This window comes from Dipodomys spectabilis, unplaced genomic scaffold, assembly GCF_019054845.1.
Source record: "Dipodomys spectabilis isolate Male_0828 unplaced genomic scaffold, ASM1905484v1 ptg000069l, whole genome shotgun sequence".
Classification (NCBI taxonomy): domain Eukaryota; kingdom Metazoa; phylum Chordata; class Mammalia; order Rodentia; family Heteromyidae; genus Dipodomys; species Dipodomys spectabilis.
Genome location: NW_024870746.1, coordinates 1,442,067 through 1,462,282, shown reverse-complemented (window position 1 = coordinate 1,462,282; position 20,216 = coordinate 1,442,067). Strand labels below are relative to the sequence as shown.

General features: G+C 40.7%; 1 protein-coding gene across 1 annotated transcript; it reads right to left on the bottom strand.

The window, feature by feature from the left end:
• Window positions 1-1,929: 1,929 nt before the first annotated feature.
• Window positions 1,930-17,868, bottom strand: LOC122109197 (intelectin-1a-like). Its single transcript, XM_042681445.1, is given in 9 exon segments — window positions 1,930-2,082; window positions 4,149-4,252; window positions 5,098-5,218; window positions 5,544-5,702; window positions 6,034-6,065; window positions 6,068-6,280; window positions 7,217-7,330; window positions 10,409-10,472; window positions 17,848-17,868. Coding segments are annotated over 9 exon segments (981 nt in total).
• Between the last annotated feature and the right edge of the window lie 2,348 nt (window positions 17,869-20,216).

Here is a 20,216-nt window from a genome sequence, read left to right as displayed (position 1 = left end):
TTACTAAAAGCACATATGAAACTTTACTTTTATTACCTGTATTTATAAATAAGACTCTGATATATAAAAAATTCCCAAGGATCAGGTGAATTTAAGGACTGGGTTTTGGATTAATGTTTTTCTAATCAAAGAGCTCAGACCTTTAATATTTCGCTCTACAGATGTGTGGCACAATATGGTCACTCCAGGGTAAAAGGAAGAAGAGTCAAGGCCATGTTGCCTTCTCAAAGAGGTTCTAGCATTCTTCCCCGCAGCCATGGCTGTTCATGCTCCCAACTCTTCAGGATACTCTAATCTAGAACTGAACAATTAGCTCTGGAATGGCCTGTGAGCTCCACCACCTGCAGCTTTTGAACTAAGCTCGTTTGTTACTGCATCCCAACACTGGTACACGATATTAAGCGTTGTTGGGATATGCTAAGGGAACATGAGGAAGATCAAGGTGTCTGTCTTCCCTCTGTTCTGTGCACTCTCAGCCAGCTCTGCCTGGAAAACAGGAAGTGAGCCATACACAGGACCTATCAAACAGAGGAAAAGCTCAATCCTCTCTAGTGAAAGGAAGGACAGCTGAGGGATATAGGGAGCCAAAATATCTGTGCTTCAGGATAGAGACTGAGGACAAGAGGTAAGAAAAAGTAAATTTAAAAAACAGCAAATAAGGGCTGGGAAGATGGCTCAGTGGTAGAGCGCTTGCCTTGCATGCTCAAGGTCCTGGGTTCGATTCCTCAGCACCACATAAGCACAAAGAAAAAAGCTGGAAGTGGCGCTGTGGCTCAAGTGGTAGAGCGCTAGCCTTGAGCTGAAGAGCTGAGGGACAGCGCCCAGGCCCAGAGTTCAGGCCCCACGACCAGACCCAAAAAAAAAAAAAAAAGCAAATAAAAGTTAATAATGAGGAAGAAAGAAAGGAATACCATAGGGAAAAAATGTCAACACTTTTTTAACTAATGACCAAATAAATCTAATTTAAACAAGACAAGCCTCCTAGTCAGATATGATTGTGCATGCCTATAATCTCAGCAGTGTGCAAGCAGGAGAATCATGAGTATGAGGCCACACAAGGCTACATAGTCAGACTTTGTCTCCAATTAATTAATTAATTTTAAAAAGACATTTAAGCAAACCTTTTCCTCTTCTCCTTGACTTGTCCCTTCATCCTCTCTCCTAAATTCTCTTTCTTGTCCCTGGTCCTCTTCTAATTTCCACAAGGGATGCCTAAGAACTTCTAGCCACTAAGAATTAATTGACTACTGAGGTAAGGAAATATTTACATTCTAGTGGAAAACATGGTAAAATTTCTGCTTTGATTCATGGAACAAACTGAGGACCTCCCTATCCTATCCGTACCAATTACACATGCAGGTGGTTTGGCATATGGCACCTTTTGAACAAGTCCTGGAAGATGGGAGTCCACCAGTGTTAGTTATCAGCCAACAAGAGGAACCATCATTAAGGCCTGCTAGCCCCATCCCTCCCCAAAGAGGATTCCCCAACAACGAAGATTACAGCGTACCACACACCGATATTGACTGTGCCTTTCTTCTTTGGTATACCCCCACAATAGACTCTTTTCCTCTAAATCTCCAGGTTGAATATACAAATTGGAAGGAGTATGATAAAATACTTCCTTCCTATTCTTAATTTCTCTGGCTATTTTAAGTAGCCATATAAAAGGGAGCCTAAGGAATCCTAACCTTAACATCAAGTACAAAAATGGTCAAGGTAAAATCAATCAGGGCAGTAGACATTCTTCTCAAATCTGCTTCAGGGATTCATCCCTTATATGAAAATAATTCAGAAATACACCAAGACTTGCATGAACCTGATTTACTTTACTCTCCTCTGTCATTAACATTCTGGTCACTAGATATTTTCTCCATCTTTGTGACACTTTAGGTGGGAGAAGATCTTGGGTCCCATACCATGAAGCTTTCAACGATAAAACAGAAGCACAGCTGCTTCAGTTAATTCCTGACTGCTGCTCCAACGAGTGTGTGTTCCATATCCATTCCAATCGAAGGCAGAGAAGTCTCCACACTGTTGAGGATGACCCCCAGGGAAAAATCCTCCGCCACCAATGCAGTGCTGGCAAACAAGAAGAGGAAATGGTAATGACATATCTACTGGTGTTACAGTTTGCATATGAAGTACCCCCTCTCCCCCGCACACACACCCACATACACACATTTAAAAAAAAAAAAAGACAAGTATTGAAGACCCCGTATTTGTGAAAACAGTGTTTATTGGTGGAGCTTTGAGAAAGTGATTGAATCCTGAGGGCTCTGCCTTTCATCAGTTGGTTAATCCATTGATAGCTATAAAATTTAAATATACTGGCTGGGAATGTGGCTTAGTGGTAGAGTGCTTGCCTAGCATGCATAAACATAAACAGAAAGAGCTGGAAGTGGTGCTGTGGCTCAAGTGGTAGAACACTAGCTTTGAGCACAGAGAGCCTCAGGGACAGAGCCCAAGCCTTGAGTTCAAGCCCCAGGATCAGCAAAAATTAATTAATTAATGAATTAATTTAATTTAATACACTATTGAGAGGTGGTAGAACTATAGATTTTATGGGCTGGTAGGAGGAAGTAGATCACTATGAGTATGTCTTGAAGGGTATCTTGCCCTTCTCTGTTCCTTTCTATATCTTTCTGTCTTACCTGGCAACCACAAGGGAAGTAATTACTATTTCTACACTGCCCTTATAAGATGATGTTTCTCCCTTGCCATAGCCTAAAAGCTATGGAACCTACTGACTATAAATAGAAACTTTGGAAGCAATGAGCCAAAACAAATCCTCCCTTCTTTTTTTCTCCCAGATTTTTGCCACAGTGACAAAAAGCTGATTAATTCAGCTGTCAGGCCCAGAGGCATATTAATGGCCAAATCTGGAAGAATCTTTAGTCTTCATTAGACTCTTCATCAGTGCTGATCTATGCCTCCATTAAAAACTCTCTTTGCCTAGCTTTAGCAGCATCCTTCTCCTCCTGACTTTCCTTTATCTTTTCTGAACATTCATTCTCAAATTCCATGGCAGGACTCTTCCTTCATGAATTCCCCAAGTGCTACTCCCTAGAACAGGATACGTGTCCCTCCCCTTTGTAGACTGTATAGATATCAGTTAATAAGAATTTACTATTGCCCTGGATCTCTATCTCTATCTCTAGATGTCTCTCAAGCTGAAGACTTCAAAACACGGCTCCACCTGGACCCCTACCTAGTCACTCTAAGCCTCACACAACATAGTTATTTAAGCTAAACATCACTTAATAATTGGAACACATTTTGAATAATAAATTTGGGGGTAATTTTGCAATTGTATGAACATGCTAGAGTATACTTGAGCTAAGATGGTTATGATGTTTCTTGACAATAAATTTTATATAACAACTCTAATACCTACAATATCATTGACTAAAACATTATTGCATAACAGCATATGACTAGGTATCCCTCAGTGATCTCAAACTTGTTCATTAACATAATTTCGGTCTCCTAACTTGATACAACATAGGTGCTGGCTGTACTAGTAAATGAATGATGCATACCAGCTCACATGTACACTGCAGTATGTATTCCTTGGGCCACAGCTGAAAAGTGCAGTGGAAACCAGGTCATCACAAAGAAACTTGCTTCTTGGGGTTCTGATAGCCATCATCCCCCATTTCAATTTTAGGGTCTGACTTGACAGTGAAGCTGCCTCTCTGGGTGGAAAAGGGACACGCTGATGGCTGAGGACCGAAGGAAAAATGAGATCTTCAAGGTCCACTTCTAGCATCTCGTAACCCTTTTTCACACTGTTACTTTCAGGAGGGCTGGGTCTCAAGAGAACACACTTACTCCTGACAATTCATAAGGTGGAGAACCCAAAGACTCCATCCTCAAGCTGCTTTGGCCCAGAGCCACCCCATAGAGAGTAGAAATAAACAGAAGGGGACAATGATCTCCAGTTTAAGGAGACATCAAAGCTGCTTCAGGTGAGCCACGTGTACCTGCACTAGCAGTCAGTCCACATAGAAACATCCAGCCACAGAAAGCACTTGAAGTAGAGAAAAGGCTGCCATGAGGAAGGTTGTCCAGGACTCTCCTACTAAGTCTTCAACGAGTGTGGCTTTGGTCCCCAACCAGTCCCTTTTGACCCCACAAACACTCACATGTTCTGTATTACATCCAGAAACCTTCACTCCAGCGCACAAGGCATTGGCTGCTCTCTCATTATTAAATACTCGGAACTGGACAAATCCTGCTGTGACTTCCTCTAAAACAAAGAGACAAATAGTAATTGGAGACGATACTCAAAATAACTTTCTTTAAGACACCCAGTGACTGTCTATGTTAGGCTCAGGCTCCAATCTAGCACTCAGACACACTGGTGTAGCTTAGCACCACTGAAAACAATGGCTGGAGAGCCTCCCCATGCAAAATTTTGCTAAGAAGGACCTACCCCATACAGAAGCCTAAGATCTTGGCCTCAAAAAGAGTCCCTGGATACTGCCAGATGCTTGTATAGAGAAATTTGCCAATACAGATCATCACAGAACACCTCTAAGAACTTGTTGAAGCAACTAGCAAGTGTGCTCACTCTGTCCCTGTCCATACATTTCTGGTGCTTTTCCTTTAAAGACCCATATCCAAAATGTAAGTAATAAAAGCTATGAAATATACAGCAGAGGTTCAGCCTCTATTAAGTATATTCTGCCAAACATAGATTCGCATTAGACAAACAGCTACCATTCAGACAGAAATAAAACTGTCTCGCCATCCTGTCTGTTGTTCTGTCTTGTGCACGTGACTCTGGCCTGGTGCTAACAAGGTCCTAAGGGAGTGAAAATGGGTATCTTAAGAGTGAAGACTTGACCAAATTTTCCCAATCCAAAACAGATTCTCTTCCCTAGGCCCTGTTACTTCAAGCCAGTTAGTGACCTTCAGTGACTCAGTTTTTTACTCTTAAGATGGGACTAATAGTAGTTCAAATCCCAAGGGTAGTGATACAAATTAAATGAGACAATGCATAGAACATTCACAGAAGTGATAACTACTATCTATCATACAAGAAGTCAGCATTTTTCCTATGAAGATTTCAGAAGAACACTAAAGACTCACTCTGGCTATAAGGTGAATAATAAGATGCTGTTTTCTGGGCATCACCAAAATCATAGACCACAGGTATTGCTGGGCCATTGTCAGTCCAACACCTCCTTCCGCCATATTTCACTGGGTATCTCTACAAAGAAAAATTAAGTCACTGAGTAAAGACAACAAATAGAGGGAAAGCAATGTTTTCTCAGTAACTGAGATTATTTCAAAATCTGTCAAATGAGAGTCTCTCCCTTTTGCTGGACATTTCCAATCCTCTAAATACTGCAAATCTACCCCTTCCCCTTCTCTAACCTTTTTTGGCAAAGGATTTCTGAGACAAATGAGATAGAAATTACCAGTAAATTAGTGTTAGGAAAACAGGCACCTGGAGAGATGGCTCCCAGCCAAGCTCAAACACTTGCTTCTTTCTACACCCATGAAAACCAGACCCAGAGAACATCCTCATGTACCTGGTAGAGTCCAAACAAATTGTGTCCCAGAAGCTGGAAGAATCCAGTGAAGGTGCAGTACCTCAGCAGGGAGCTGTTCCTCCAGTTCTGCAGGGGGGTCTTGTTGGGCACATGCCAGATGCCCAAGTCCTGGGCCTGGATGTCAAAATAGCCAGGGTTCTAGAAAGAAACCAACAGTTATCCTGGCCCAGCCACACAGTCCCACAAGTCCACATGTGCTGCTCTCAGCTGACCTGATAGCTCTGGATTCCAGGCAGGCAGATAGCCAGCTATGTTCATTCACCTCTATTTCCTGCAGACAATAGTACTCTGGCACTACTCAAGTCCTAATGACATTGTTTGGAAGAAGCTGAGGTTCAAGGCATGCATTTCTCTCTTCTGTTATAACCCTACCTTCCAAAGCCCTCCTCCCAACTCTCCCTCCTACATGCTGGTGGCCCAGCCACACTCCAGTCCTCACTTGTCCAGCTGGGTAGAGGCTCGCACCAACCTTGTAGTCATCGCTTGTGGCTCCCTCTGCAGACCAAAGGTGTTGTAGTTGGCCCAGTCGCCATCTCCCTCTGGGTAGTCTGCTCTGTTACCCTGCTGACTGGACCAGCGATCACCTGCTGTGCACCTCCCCGCCATGAAGTTTTCATGTACACTGGCTACCAGGGTCCAGCCACCGCCCCCAGTGGTCATGTCACAGAAGGTCTGGTAGATGGCGCTATTGTTGGTGCGGAGGAAGTACAGGCCATCTGTGGAGAGAGCCATCCTCCCTGTCTGCAGGTTCCTGGTCCATCTCATCCCCAAACCAGAACACACCTAGGAACTAGAAACATGGCTTGAACATCTCCTGAGTTCTATCACTGTGTCCCTGGGGGTACTGGAATCTCCAAGTTCACAAAACTATACTCAAACTCACAGTGGCATTTCTCATAAAGAAAAACAGAATTCACAGATAACCCAGCATTTCCACTCCTACCCAAAAGAAATGGAGACAGGGCTGGGATATATATACCCTAATATTCATTACATCATTGGTCAAATACACAAAAGATATATTTCAGTATGCCTTAGGGGGTGAAGAAATAAAATATTGCATATGTTTATACAATATATATATATATGTGTGTGTGTTTGTGTGTGTAATGTATAATATATATACTGAAAAAAAGTTGTCTATACCACATGTTTAGAGTTTAAAATCATTGCTGTAAGTGAAATAAACCAGATAGAAAAGTACAAATATCTTTGACTCTATTTATATTGGGTAACTAAATGAGGCAAATTAATAGAGATCAAAAAATAGAATAGCAGTGAGCAGGGACTAGGGAAAAGCAAAATATTAACTTATTGCTTAATGGTTCCAGAGTTCCATTTGGTATAATAAAATTTCCGGGGGATAGGCATTGGTGATAGTTACACAACATTGTAAAATATACAATCAAAATTGGTTGAAATGAGGCTGAGTGTGGTAGCACATGCCTGCAATCTCAGCACTCTGAAGGCTGAAATAAGATTGTGAGCTCAAGGCCCGACTAGAACATATACTGTGATGCTGTTTGGGGTAAAAACAGGTTAAAATAGGCATTTTTATCCAAATGTACCATATGTTTTAAATTAAAAAATGAAAATCAGAAAAAAACCAAAGTGCACCAGCCTGACAGGGCTTTAAGTGCTATGTCACTCACCACAGGCCTTCTGCTGCTTCTGCTTGATTTCCTTGCAGCTTCCGGGCAAGGAAGACAAAGAAGAACTGTTCCAGAGATTAGAATTACTGTTCTGGGGAATATTATTGCCTTCAGCTAGAGAATAGACAAAGATTTATTGTCATTAGTAGGTTTTCAGGACCCCCAGCCTCCCCTGTCAATAATTCAAGCTCACTCCGCCTCCACTGTGGCAGAGCTCGCTGTCTGGTTGAAAACCCTGAGAATCCAGTCTTCATTAATCCCTCTGATCCAGCACCAGCACAGGCTGACACTGCCTTTCCCACAATGCTTTGGACTGTGCTTGGCCCAGTGCCGGCCACTAGGCAGAACAAACCAAACCTTCCCCTAAGAGCTTACCTCTAGAGAGTTGCTCACAAGTCAACAGGAAATTATATTGAGAGACAAATGATGGGCTCAGGAGATTATAAGAATGACTCTGAAATGAGAGAGGAGGTTGGAAAGTCCTGACTGGCAATCAGACAGGTATAGGGTAGATAGCTTGTTCATAGAAGGCCTCTAGCCTCGGTAAGATCTCAGATCATTCTTAGAGAATGAGCATGATTTACCAATAGGAAGAAAACAAACAAACAAAAAAAAAAAATTCTATCAGGGAAACAACATATCCAAAAACCTGGAGAATAGAACAAAGCAACGTCAATATACATAGAAGAAATGTAAGTAGCAGCTTGATGTGGCTGAAGCATGGGGCAGGAGGTAGACAGTGCTGAGACAGACCCAGACACTAGCAGATGCATGGGATGAATAAGTTTCCATACTAGTCACAGCTCTACAAATACTCTAAAAGTCTAGAGGGACAGAAGCTACCATATGCTTTGAGGTCAGAGCTATAGGTGGCTCAGTGGTTGCAAGTCCAACATCTGTGGACCATCCTTACCATATTCAGCCTCAGTTTCCTCGCACCTACTGAAGACCAATTTGTCCCTAGAGGATAAAGCTTGATGCTCATGCAAATTAAAAAAAAATCTCTTCTGCAACATAGGTAATGGTATTTTTGCAGGGGGAAGGGCGGACATAGGGGCTAGCTAGCACTCGAGGGCCTGGGTGCTGTCCCTGAACTCTTTTGCTCAAGGATAGCACTTTGAGCCACAGCACTATTTCTGGTTTTCTGGTGGTTAAGGAGACAAGAGTCCCATAGACCTTCATAGACTTTTCTGCCTGGGCTGGCTTCCAACTGTGATCCTCAGATCTCAGTCTCCTGAGTAGGTAGGATTGCAGGCATGAGCCACCAATGCCCAACAATGATACATTTTTATAAAGAATTGTTGTCTTAAAAAAGTACTGTCTTGTAAAGGTCAAGTGAGATGATATTTAGATATAAGCTTTTAAAATAAATAGCAATAAAGAGAAATACAATGTCATCAAGTTCCTGTAGAAAGAGAGATTATGAAAGTAACATTTCTCTGGACCAGAAGACCTTGGGCCAGGCGTCAGTGACTCACGCCTGTAATCCTAGCTACTCAGGAAGCTGAGATCTGAGGATCATAGTTCAAAGCCAGCCCAGGTAGGAAGGTCTGTGAGACTCTTTATCTCCAACTGACCACCAGAAAACCGGAAATGGCTCTGTGACTCAAGTGGTAAAGCGCTCTCCTTGAGCTGAAGAGCTCAAGTGCAGCAGCCATGCCCAGAGTTCAAGACCCACAACTGACACACACACAAAAAAAGCAGACCATGCAATTGCCATGGAAGTCCAAAGCTCAAGGCCATGGGAGTAGGGAGTGACTGGAAGGGGCACAGCTCTTACTGGAGTCTCTCAGAGCCATGAAGAAGGGCAGATCCTGGAATAAGGGCATGCCTTAGCAATACTCATTGCTACAGGCCTGATCCCTCAAGACAGAAATCAGCACAGGGCTTATATTCAAGGTGGCCTCTGTGCATCTCAAGGCTCTTCTCTGGCCCAGGAAAGACTGGGATCTCAGAGCAATGTGACCTCCTTATGTGTTTTTTGTTGGTTTTTTTGGGGGGTTGCTTTTTTAAAAATGTATATACAGGTGATGTACAGAGGGGTTACAGTTATAGAAGTCAGATAAAGCATATATTTCTTTTTTTTTTTTTTTTGTCAGTCGTGGGGCTTGAACTCTGGCCCTGAACTCTTCTTCTCAAGGCTAGTGCTCTACAGCTTGAGCCACCGTGCCACTTCCAGCTTTCTAGTGGTTTTTTGGAGATAAGAGCCCCATGACTTTCCTGCCTGGGCTGGCTTTGAACCATGATCCTCAGATCTCAGCCTCCTGAGTAGCTAGGATTACGGGTGTGAGCCACCAGTGCCCAGCTTAAGGCTGTATTTCTTTATGAACAATGTTACCCCCTTCCCTCACTCTCTCCCAGTTTTTCCCTCCCAACCCTACCCACAAATTTTATAGTTTATTTTTCAATAGTGTCTAGTGAGTACCCCTGCTGCATTTGTTCACCCTTTTTCCCACCATTTCTGTGCCCCCCTCACCCTCCCAAAGACAGATAAACAAACAAGACAAAAGGAAAAGAATAAAAAAACAGCAACAAAGAAAAAACAAAGTCTCTTTTAACTTTTATTTCCAATTAACCACCAAAAAAAAAGGGGGGGGGGGGGGAACAGAAGTAGAACTGTGGCTCAAGTGGGGAAGTGCCATGTGCAAAAAAATGCTGAGGAACAGCGCACAGGCCCTGGGTATGGGCCCCAAAATAAAAGTAATAATAACCATAAAATAAATTAAAGTATAAAATAAGTTAGGCATCAATGGCCCACATTTGTAATCCTAGCTCCCCCAGAGGGTTAAATCTGAGGATCCCAGTTCAGATCCAGGAGCAGGAAAGTCTATGAGACTGTTAGCTGCAATTAACCACCAAAAAGCTGCAAATGGAGCTGTGGTTCAAGTGGTAGGAGAGTGCTAGCCTTGAGCACAAAAGCTCAAGGATGGTGCCCAGGCCCAGAGTTCAAGACAAAATAAAGAAATACAATAAAATAAAATGAAGTATTAGCTCTCCTGTTCCTTCCTCATAATATTCCTGTCATGCTCCTTGGAACACTGGGCAACAATCCAGGGACGAGGTGACCTTCTTCTAGTAAGTCTACTTTTCTGTTGCCCAAAAGTTTCCAGTTATAACACCCTATGTCCTGATGTTTTTACTTGAACTATAAACATGACCTTAGGAAAGAAAGCTAGGTTCCTAGAAACTCACCTGGATCGCACCCTTTAGTGGCCAGAATGAGAAACAGCAGGAAGCCAAGTTGGGTCAATGTAATCTAAAGAAAAGCAAAATGAAGGTCACCACCATGTCCACCTTTCTCTCTGAATAACTATCTCCATTTCTACCTAGTACTTCCACTATTATTTTTTAATGCACTTATGTTCTAGGACTTAAACTAGACCTGAAATGAAAACAGGGTTCCCTAACTCACAGAAAGCAAACTCCTGTCTTTCCACACCAGGCCAGTTGACTGTAGTTCTACAGGTAAGCATGTCCAGAGAATTAACTCCTTCTAAGGTTTCTTTTCTTGGCTTGCAGACTTCCACCTTCTCTCTGTGTCTTCGCATGGTCTTTTCTTTGTGTGCATGAAGTTTCCCTTTGTATGCATATTTCCTCATAAATACATCAACCGTAGTGAATTAGCCCCTGTCCTAATTACTTTAACTTATTTCATTTTAACTTGCTCTTTAAAAGCCTTATTTCCAATACAATCACATTCTCAAATTCTGGGAGTGAGAACCAAAACATACAGAATTGATAGGAACATAATTTAGCCCAAACACATGCTCTTTCCCAAAGCAGTCTCTGGCCAGGGGTACAAACTAACACGTGGCCAGAGGATCAGTGCTGGTGAGCCATGTGACTAGGCTTTGCTCAGGCTTCCAGTTTGAACATTCCTGACTCTCCATAATCTCTAGAAATGGCTCACCATGTTGTTAACAAGGATCCTAATCAAACATAACCTATGCCTGCAATTCTATTAAAAATGTCCCTGTTGTTCTTCATCAGCTGGAAAAATTCAAAGTCTATACCACATAGGCTATGGTAATTATCTACTGCTTCATAGTAAACTTATAGACTTAAAACAACCCTCATTTCTTCTGCTTATGATGCTGCAATTTGAGCAGCATGCCACATTGATCTCTTATGCCATGGCTATTGTTTGCAGGTATACAAACAAAAAAAGAAAAATCTTGTGTGTACATGGTGTGTGTGTGTGTGTGTGTGTGTGTGTGTGTGTGTGTGTGTGTGTGTGTGTGTGTGTGTGTGTATTGGGGGCTCAAACTCAGGGCCCGGAGCTGTTGCTTAGCTTTTTCCACTCTGTAGTGGATAGCACTCTATCACATGAAGCACACCACAATGTCCAACTTTTTGCTGATTAATTGAAGATAAAAGCCTTTGAATTTATCTGCCTAGGCTGGCTTTGAATCTCATTGTTCAGCCTCCTGAGATGTGAACCACTGACACCTGGCTGTAATGTAATTTTTATGTAATGAAAATTCCTTTCTGGAGCTAATAGTTTTCCTTTTCCCCATAAAGGTAATCCCACAGCTGGATGTCAGTGGCTCACACCTGTAATCTTAGTTACTCAGGAGGCTGAGATATGAGGACTGAGGTTTGAAGCCAGCCGGGACAGGAAAGTCCACGAGACTCTTTTCTCCAATTAACCACTCAAAAACCATAAGTGGGACTCAACATGAGAGTACTAGCCTTGAGCAAATGAGCTCAAGCACAGTGTCCAGGCCTTGAGTTCAAGCCCCATAACTGACATAAATAAATAAATGAATAAATACATTCATAAATAAACAATCCCATGTCACCATGGCCAATGATGAGACATGCTACCCTCAGATATTTTCAAAGGGAAACAATAACATCTAATTGTATTCCTGCAAAAGAGTTTTTCCTAATCCAATAATCTTTAAAAAAAAAAAAGGCCAGAGAACCCACTCTGACTTCCTAGAGTATTCAAAAAGAAGGGCAATGTTATTAAAGGCCAAAAAGAAAAAAAAATCTCAATTATTATTCTAAAATAAAGAAGTCTATATATATATATATGTATATATATTCATTTGTCATATATAGGTATATGACAAATGAATTGATTTGGATCTTAGATGAAAACAAAATACTGCAAAACATTGGGACAGGGGCTGGGAAGGTGGCTCAGTGGTAGAGCACTTGCCTTGCATGCCTGAGGCCCTGGGTTCGATTCCTCAGCACCACATAAGCAAAAAGAAAAAAGCCGGAAGTGGCGTTGTGGCTCAAGTGGTAGAGCGCTAGCCTTGAGCTGAAGAGCTGAGGGACAGCGCCTAGGCCCAGAGTTCAGGCCCCACGACCGGACCAAAAAAAAAAAAAAAAAACATTGGGACAGTAAAGTCTAACAGACTACATAGCAAATAATTTTTTTTATAAACTTTATAAATTTCTTTAGTATTATTTCTAATGGCTGGGCCAGACTATCCAATAAAATGAATTATTACATATTATGGGAAGAGATCAGATAATGCATTAGACAAGCCCATGAAAGGGAATCATTTCTCCCTGGATCCTCTAACAGTAAATAAAATAACTGGAACAAAACATTCAAATGTCCACAGCCAATCAGACAAGGTCTGATCCATCATGGAAATAGAGTATCCATATAGGTATAAGATAAACTAACTAATAAAAAGAAGTGAGCTACAAGCTGAACAGGAATAGGCTTACCATGACTGAAGGATGATAAAGTCTTCAAACATTCAGACTTGGTTCACCAAGATGTCACAAGATTGAAGTTACCGGACCCAGAGACAGAATGTTCTTATCTTATCATCTTATTGGGGAGAGAATTCAAGGCAGACACACAAGGAGACTCAAGGAGGTGCAGGTTTACTCATGCAAACAAAGCGAAGGCAAAAGTACAAACTAGGAATCTGGGAAAGCTCAAGAAAGAGTCTGCACTGGAGGCCCCAAAACCTCAAGCTTTTATCAAAGTCTTCAGATATGGGGTGGTCAGACCCGAAACTCTGAGTTGATGTGTCATTGACTTCTAGAGACTGGACTATGCATTGACTCCTCCCATATGTTTATGGGAGAATTCTTGGCCTTAGGTGGTCAGATCAGGGTTGTCATGGTTTGTGGGTCAGTTAAACATAGCTATGTGTCACAAACTATTCCATTAACGTCAGCAGTACAGATTATGGTTCCTTATGGACAGCCAAGCTATTATTCTCAGCCACCAGGTTTCCTAACCCCTTGCTTAACTATATTGGGCCCACCTAGGTAATTCAGGATAATCTCTATTTCAAGAGCCCTAGCTTAGTCACATCTGCAAAGGCCCCTTTGCCACCCAAGATAACCTATCTACGGCCCTCTGGAATAAGAATCTGGATATCTCTGATGGCTCATCAGTCTGCCCTTTATACACCTTTTCTATAGATTGGAAAGTGTTTCCAAATGGAGAAGAAGTAAGATAAAGAAATGCATAGAAAAGAGAACAATCAATATAAATGGAGGCCAAATGGAGGCCTGTAAGTCATTGTGAACCTTTCTTGAGAGTTTCTCACAGTCAGGAAGCCTTATATTGGGAGACCAAAAATGAAGCAGAGATTCACTAAGGAAATCCAGCCTTCAACCACATGCTCTATGTCCCTTGAACTTCATAAAAGGCCCAACTCCTCCATCAAAGCCCATTGCTGCCATAGGAAAAGTCATAGACTTTTCTTTCTTTTTTAAAACTTTTATTTTTAAGTCATTGTACAAAGAGTTCCATACATCAGATCATGAGTACAATGCATTTTGATCAATGTCACCCTTTCCATCATTCTTCATTATTCCCTCTCCCAGCTCTACCCTCAAGTTATATAGTTTGATTTTTAGATAATACACATTGAATATAATGACTACATTTGCTCACCATTTCTCCATTTGTGGCTGATGTTAATAGGCCAATAAATGTCAGGAAAGAATACAGAAATTGTCATTTGTTTCTAGTCTTTTAAATAAATTGATCCCATACGCATAAAACAACATTTCCACCAAATGGCCCATAATAATCTTTCTCAGAAAAAAAAAAAAACACTTAAATAGAAACATAGGTCTTCTTTGTTATGAAAAATATGAGGTTGACAAAAGTGATAGGCTGGTTTAAACAGCCATTATGTGACAGACTGTAACCTCATTGGCCACCTGTGTGTGGTCTAGTATGACTGTCCAATCTTTTGGGTGTGTGACAATCTCATTGGTCACCTGCATGACCAGGCTTGACCTCGTAAATTTTGCCTTTAAAAACCAAAGTATGTGGGCCGCTGGGGGTCGCAGCATCAGCTCCCGAGCCTATGCTGCAGCCCTGGCCAGTAAGTGTAGGAACCTTCTCAATAAAGTTGCTTCTTTATTAAAAAAAAAGAAAAAGAAAGGAAGGAAGGAAGGAAGGAAGGAAGGAAGAAAGAAAGAAAGAAAGAAAGAAAGAAAGAAAGAAAGCAAGAAAAAGAAAAGAAAAATATGAGGTTGAGATTATGGCTCAAGTTATAGAGCTGCCTAGTCCTGAGTTCAGTCCCCATCACCAACAAAAGAAGGAGGTACTGTTAGACTGGATGAGACCTGTAGAATTTACTTTAAGACTTGGAAAAAATTATATTAAGTGAAGTAAGCCAGGCCCAAAGAAACATAGGTCCCATGGTTTCCCTTATTTGCAATAACTAGTATATGTCTAGGACAAGCAGAAAAGGTCAAAAGCTATGTACATATGACCATATAAGATGATGTTAAATGAAATAAACCTCAAGATAGGGACACAAGTGGCTTTTTCTTTCTTGCTATTATTTTTAACGTATTTATAATGTACTATGTGATTTTTTTTTTGTTTCTTTGGTATGTTCCTTCCCCGTTTTCACTGTATTTGATTCCAGTGCCCGCATCTTGTATATACATTTTTCTAATTTGGGGAGGAGAAGGTAAAAAAAACAAAATGCTTAAATAGGAATACAGGTTGACCCATTGTAACAATGGGATGTATAAGACACTATGTTGAAAACAGACATTACAACTTTGGGTGCAGAGGCCAGGTAATACAGGGGTGAGGATTCGTGGCTGGAGGGAGTAGGTGGGGAGGTGGGGAGGGAAGAGATGGTAGGGGAAAAACAAAGGAAGGGGTAACAATGCTCGATAGGAAATGACTCATTACTTTACTCATGTAATTTTAACTCCTCTGTATAGTATCTTTACAATAATATATATATATTTTAAAAAAAGAATTTACTTTAAAAATATGAATCAAGAGGCCTAGAAGATACAGCTCAGTGGTAGTATACAGGCTTAGCAAGCATGAGGCTGTGGGTTCAATTCCCAGCACTTCCAATTTAAGTTAAGTACCAAAATTTAAAAATCAAGAAATAAGAATAGGAAGGAGAAGCTTAAAAAAAAAAAACATGTGAAAGTTATAAGTGAGCCCATAAAGTTTGAACAGGACAAGTGAACGGGTGTCTTACACATTTTTTTCTTTTGTTGCCTATGTCATTGGTGTCAAACCCAAGAAATCATTGCCAAATCCAGCACTGTGCTGTTGTGTACAGGAATTTTATAGTTTTAAGTCTTATTTAAGTCATGATCCGGGGCTGGGAAGGTGGCTCAGTGGTAGAAGGCTTGCCTTGCATGCCTGAGACCCTGGGTTCATATTCCTCAGCACCACATAAGCAAAAAGAAAAAAGCCGGAAGTGGCACTGTGGCTCAAGTGGTAGAGCCCTAGCCTTGAGCTGAAGAGCTGAGGGACAGTGCCCAGGCCTAGAGTTCAGGCTCCACGACTGGACCCAAAAAAAAAAAAAGTCATGATCCATTTTGAGGTAATTCTTGTATATGGTGTTAGGAAAGGAGCCAGCTTCATTCTTTTTGCATGTGGTATTTGCATTTGTTGAAAATTTTACCATTTCCCCATTGAATGGTCCTAGACATCTTGTCAAGAGTCATTTGACTGTGTATACAAGGGATGTTTTTCTGAGTTCTCTAGGCTATTCCATTAGTTTATATATCTGTCTCTATGCCAGTTGCAGATAATTTCCATTACTGTAGCTTTGTGGTCAGTCTTGAAATCAGGATAAACCCTCTAGCCTTGTTCTATTTTTCCAGAATGATTTTGACCATGTAAGTCATGACAGTCACATAAACTTTAGGGTATACTCCTCTATCTCTGCAACACAAACAACAACAAAAAAACATAATAAGGCTAATAATAGTAATTGCCTTCATCTATAAATCACTTTGGGTAAAATGCCATCTTAATAATATTAAGGTTTCCAAATCATGAACACAGGATGTTTCTCCATATATCTGTCTTCCTTCAGCTCTTTCAAAAATGTTTTATAGCTTTTATTGTACAAGTCTCTCAACTATCTTGGTTAAGTTGATTCCAAAGTATATTATTATTTTTAATGCTATTGTAAATGAATTTGTCTTTTCATTTTACTTTGCAAGGTATTTGTTGTCAGTGTATTGGAAATCAGTGACATTTGTGTGTGGCTTTGAAGAATTAGTGTTAACTGTATTTTGTGGAATCTGTAAGGATTTCTATACAAAAGATGATATAATTTCCAATTAGATAATGTTACTTCTTTTCTAAGTTGGATGCCTTTTATTTCATTCTCTGAACTAATTAGCTTCTAGTACTACATTGATAGGACTGGCAAAGATATGCAACCTTGGCCTGTTTCTAGATGGAAAGATGGACTCTTTTTTTTTTTTTTTTTTTTTTTTTTACAGTCATGGGTCTTGAACTCAGGGTCTGGGCACTGTCCCTGAGCTCTTTTGCTCAAGGCTAGTGTTCTACCACTTTGAACCACAGTGCCACTTCTGGTTTTCTAGTGATTAATTGGAGATTAGAGTCTCATGGACTTTCCTGCCTACGCTGGCTTAGAACTGGGATCCTCAGATCTCCCCTCATGAGAAACTAGGATTATAAGCATGAGCCACCAGCCCACAGCTTAAGCTTGACTCTTACCATCAATTATGATGCTTCCTGTGAGTTTTCATGTGACCTTTCCTTCTATTCTTAATTCATTGAGTGTTTTTTTGATAATAAACAGCCATGCATTTGTTATCCTTCATTCTGTTCATCTGCTGTGATATATGATCAATTTTTGGTATGAAAAAACATCCTTGCATTCTAGTAATAAATCCTACTTGGCAACATTTGCTAGTTTTAATATGCAGCAATATTTGGCTTGCTCATTTTGTTGAATTTTTGCATAAATATTAATAAGAGATATTAATCTGAAACTTTCTTTTCATGTAGTATCTTTTTTTTGTGAGGGAGGTGGGGTAGGTCATGGGGCTTGCATTCTGGGCCTGGCTGCTGTCCCTGAACTCTTCAGCTGAAGGCTCTACCATTTGAGACACAGTGCCACTTCGGGTTTTCTGGTGGTTAATTGGAGATAAGAGTCTCATGGACTTTCCTGCTTAGGCTGGCTTTGAATCCTGATCCTCAGATCTCAGCCTCCTGGGTAGCTAGGATTACAGGCGTGAGCCACCAGTGTTGGTGTTATGCTTACCTTTGGTCCTCAGCTCCACCCAGACCTGAGCCCTCCCATCCATGGAGTTCCTGCCATACAGTTGGTCCCTCCCTTTCTCCGTCCAGACCCACCTGAGCGCACTTCCGACCCTCAGACCGCTCCTGCTACCTGGATGGTGACAGAGGTCATGTGCTCCTTCTTGGGGAAATACGGCTCCTCTAATAAACCTTACATTAACCTTTCTCCTATGCCTGCCTGCCTCTGCGTGGTCCCCTGGGATGTATGCGTGGGACCCTTCAACTAGCACCACACGTTGACACTGGAAGCAGAGCAATGTTGTCCTTATAGAATATCCTTTTTTTTTTCAACTTTTGACAAAATTTGAAAAATATTGGTCTTCACTTTCCTTTAAAAGTTTGGTAAAATTAACCATTGATACTATCAGGTCCTGGGCACTTCCTTGTTAAGAAACTTTAGGTTCCTGATTCAATCCTCTTATGTGTCAGAAAAAAAAAATGATATGTTCTCATTTTTTATTTTTGGTTTTTTCATTTTGTTTTGAGCTTTTTGTAATTGTTGTTTTGCTTTGTTCTTCATTGTGTTTTGTTTTTTGAGAGTTTCCCTTTATAGCCCAGACTGAACTAAAACTCACTATGTATCCCAGTCTGGCCTTAAACCCATGTTGGGATTACAAGTATATGCTACCTGGTTTTTTTATGGCAGCACTGGGGATTGAACTCAAGGCTTCAAGCTTGTAAGCAGCATTCTACTTCTTGAGCTCTGCCCTAGTCCTGGATATGATTTAATTATGTCTCTCCTAAAGGTCCTTATGGGCTGGGAAGATAGCTCAGTGGTAGAGCGCTTGCCTTACATGCATGAGGCCCTGGGTTCGATTCCTCAGCACCACATAAGCAAAAAAAGAAAAAAGCCAGAAGTGGCGCTGTGGCTCAAGTGGTAGAGTGCTAGCCTTGAGCTGAAGAGCTGAGGGACAGCGCCCAGGCCCAGAGTTCAGGCCCCATGACCGGACCCAAAAAAACAAAAAACTAAAGATCCTTATGCTAAGTTTTAGGCTCTGAGGTGGTACTATTGGGGAAGGGAGATGTACTGTGGACCTTTAAAATGTGGAGCCTAGAGAGAGGTCCTTATAGATACATGCCTCAATGTAGGACCACAATGTCTCTCTTTTTCTCTACCTCTCCCATACAGGTTTTGTGATGTGACTATGCTCCTACAATACCGCTCTACAGCAATCTGTTATCCACCATAGAATATATGAATGGGGCTACATAATCTTGGATTTTTAACTACCTAGAAAGGTGTTAAATCAATTCTTTTCTTCACAAATACCCTTGGTTAGGTAGTTTATTATAGTGATGGAATGCTGACGACTGTGTTGTGAGAACTTTGTCTATTTCATCTCATTATCCGGTTTGGTGCTGGGCAGTTGTTCATTGTACACTCTTATTTCTGTAGAATGAATACTAATGTACTTATTTTCAGTTCTGATGATACTCATTGAAGTATTTTTATATTAATGACTGCTTAACCATGACCAAATACCTGGCATAAACAACTTAAAGAAGAATTCATTTTAGTCATGTTTTGGCTCTGAGTCCATCCTGGCAGGGAGAATGTAGAAGAACAGATTAGAGAAAGGGAATAGAGTAGGGGCAGGATGCAAACTTCACAGAGGCAGACTTCATCCAACTAGACCCCACCTCAACTTCTCACCGCCTCTTGATAATGCCATCATTTAATGAATCTATCACGGGATGAATCCACTCATTAGGTCAGAGTCCTTGTGATCTAATTCACTCTAGAGATGCCATCACATTCACTCCCAGAGGTGTGCTTTGCTAATTCCCTAACCATATCTTAGTCCAATCAATTTGACAACCTAAATTGACTTGAGGTTTCTCTTTTCTTCTTTATCATATCTAGTTAATTTTTTCAAATATTTTGATAGTTTCTGAAGAATGGACTTTCAGTTTCATCCTTTCTCTCTATTGTTCTATTCTCTAGCTATCTACCTCTCCTCTAATCTAATCTATTATTTTCTTTCTTCTGATACCTTTGAATTTAATTTGCTTTTTCTAGTTCCTTAAGTGGTAAATGGAAGCTGACTCTTATTTAATGCAAGCTTTTATACTTGTAAATATTCCCTTAGCATTTCATGCTTTGCTGTATCTCATTAATTTTTATAGGCCACATTTTAATATTTATTTGTCTCTAAGTTTTTTTTTAATTCCCTTTTAATGTTGCTTTGATTGTTGACTAACAATATGCTGTTTAATTTCTACAAAATTGTGACTATTCCAATTTTCCTTGTTACTGATTTTGAACTTTATCTCATTGTGGTCAGAGAAGGTACTTATATGATATTTGCCTTTTAAAATCTATTGAGATTAAATTTATGGGATCCACATAGTCTATCCTAAGAAATAACTGTGTACTATGAATTAAATACATAGTGTGTACTCTATTTATCTAATCCTACATACTTGGAAACAGAGATAAGGGAGTCAGGGTTCAAGACC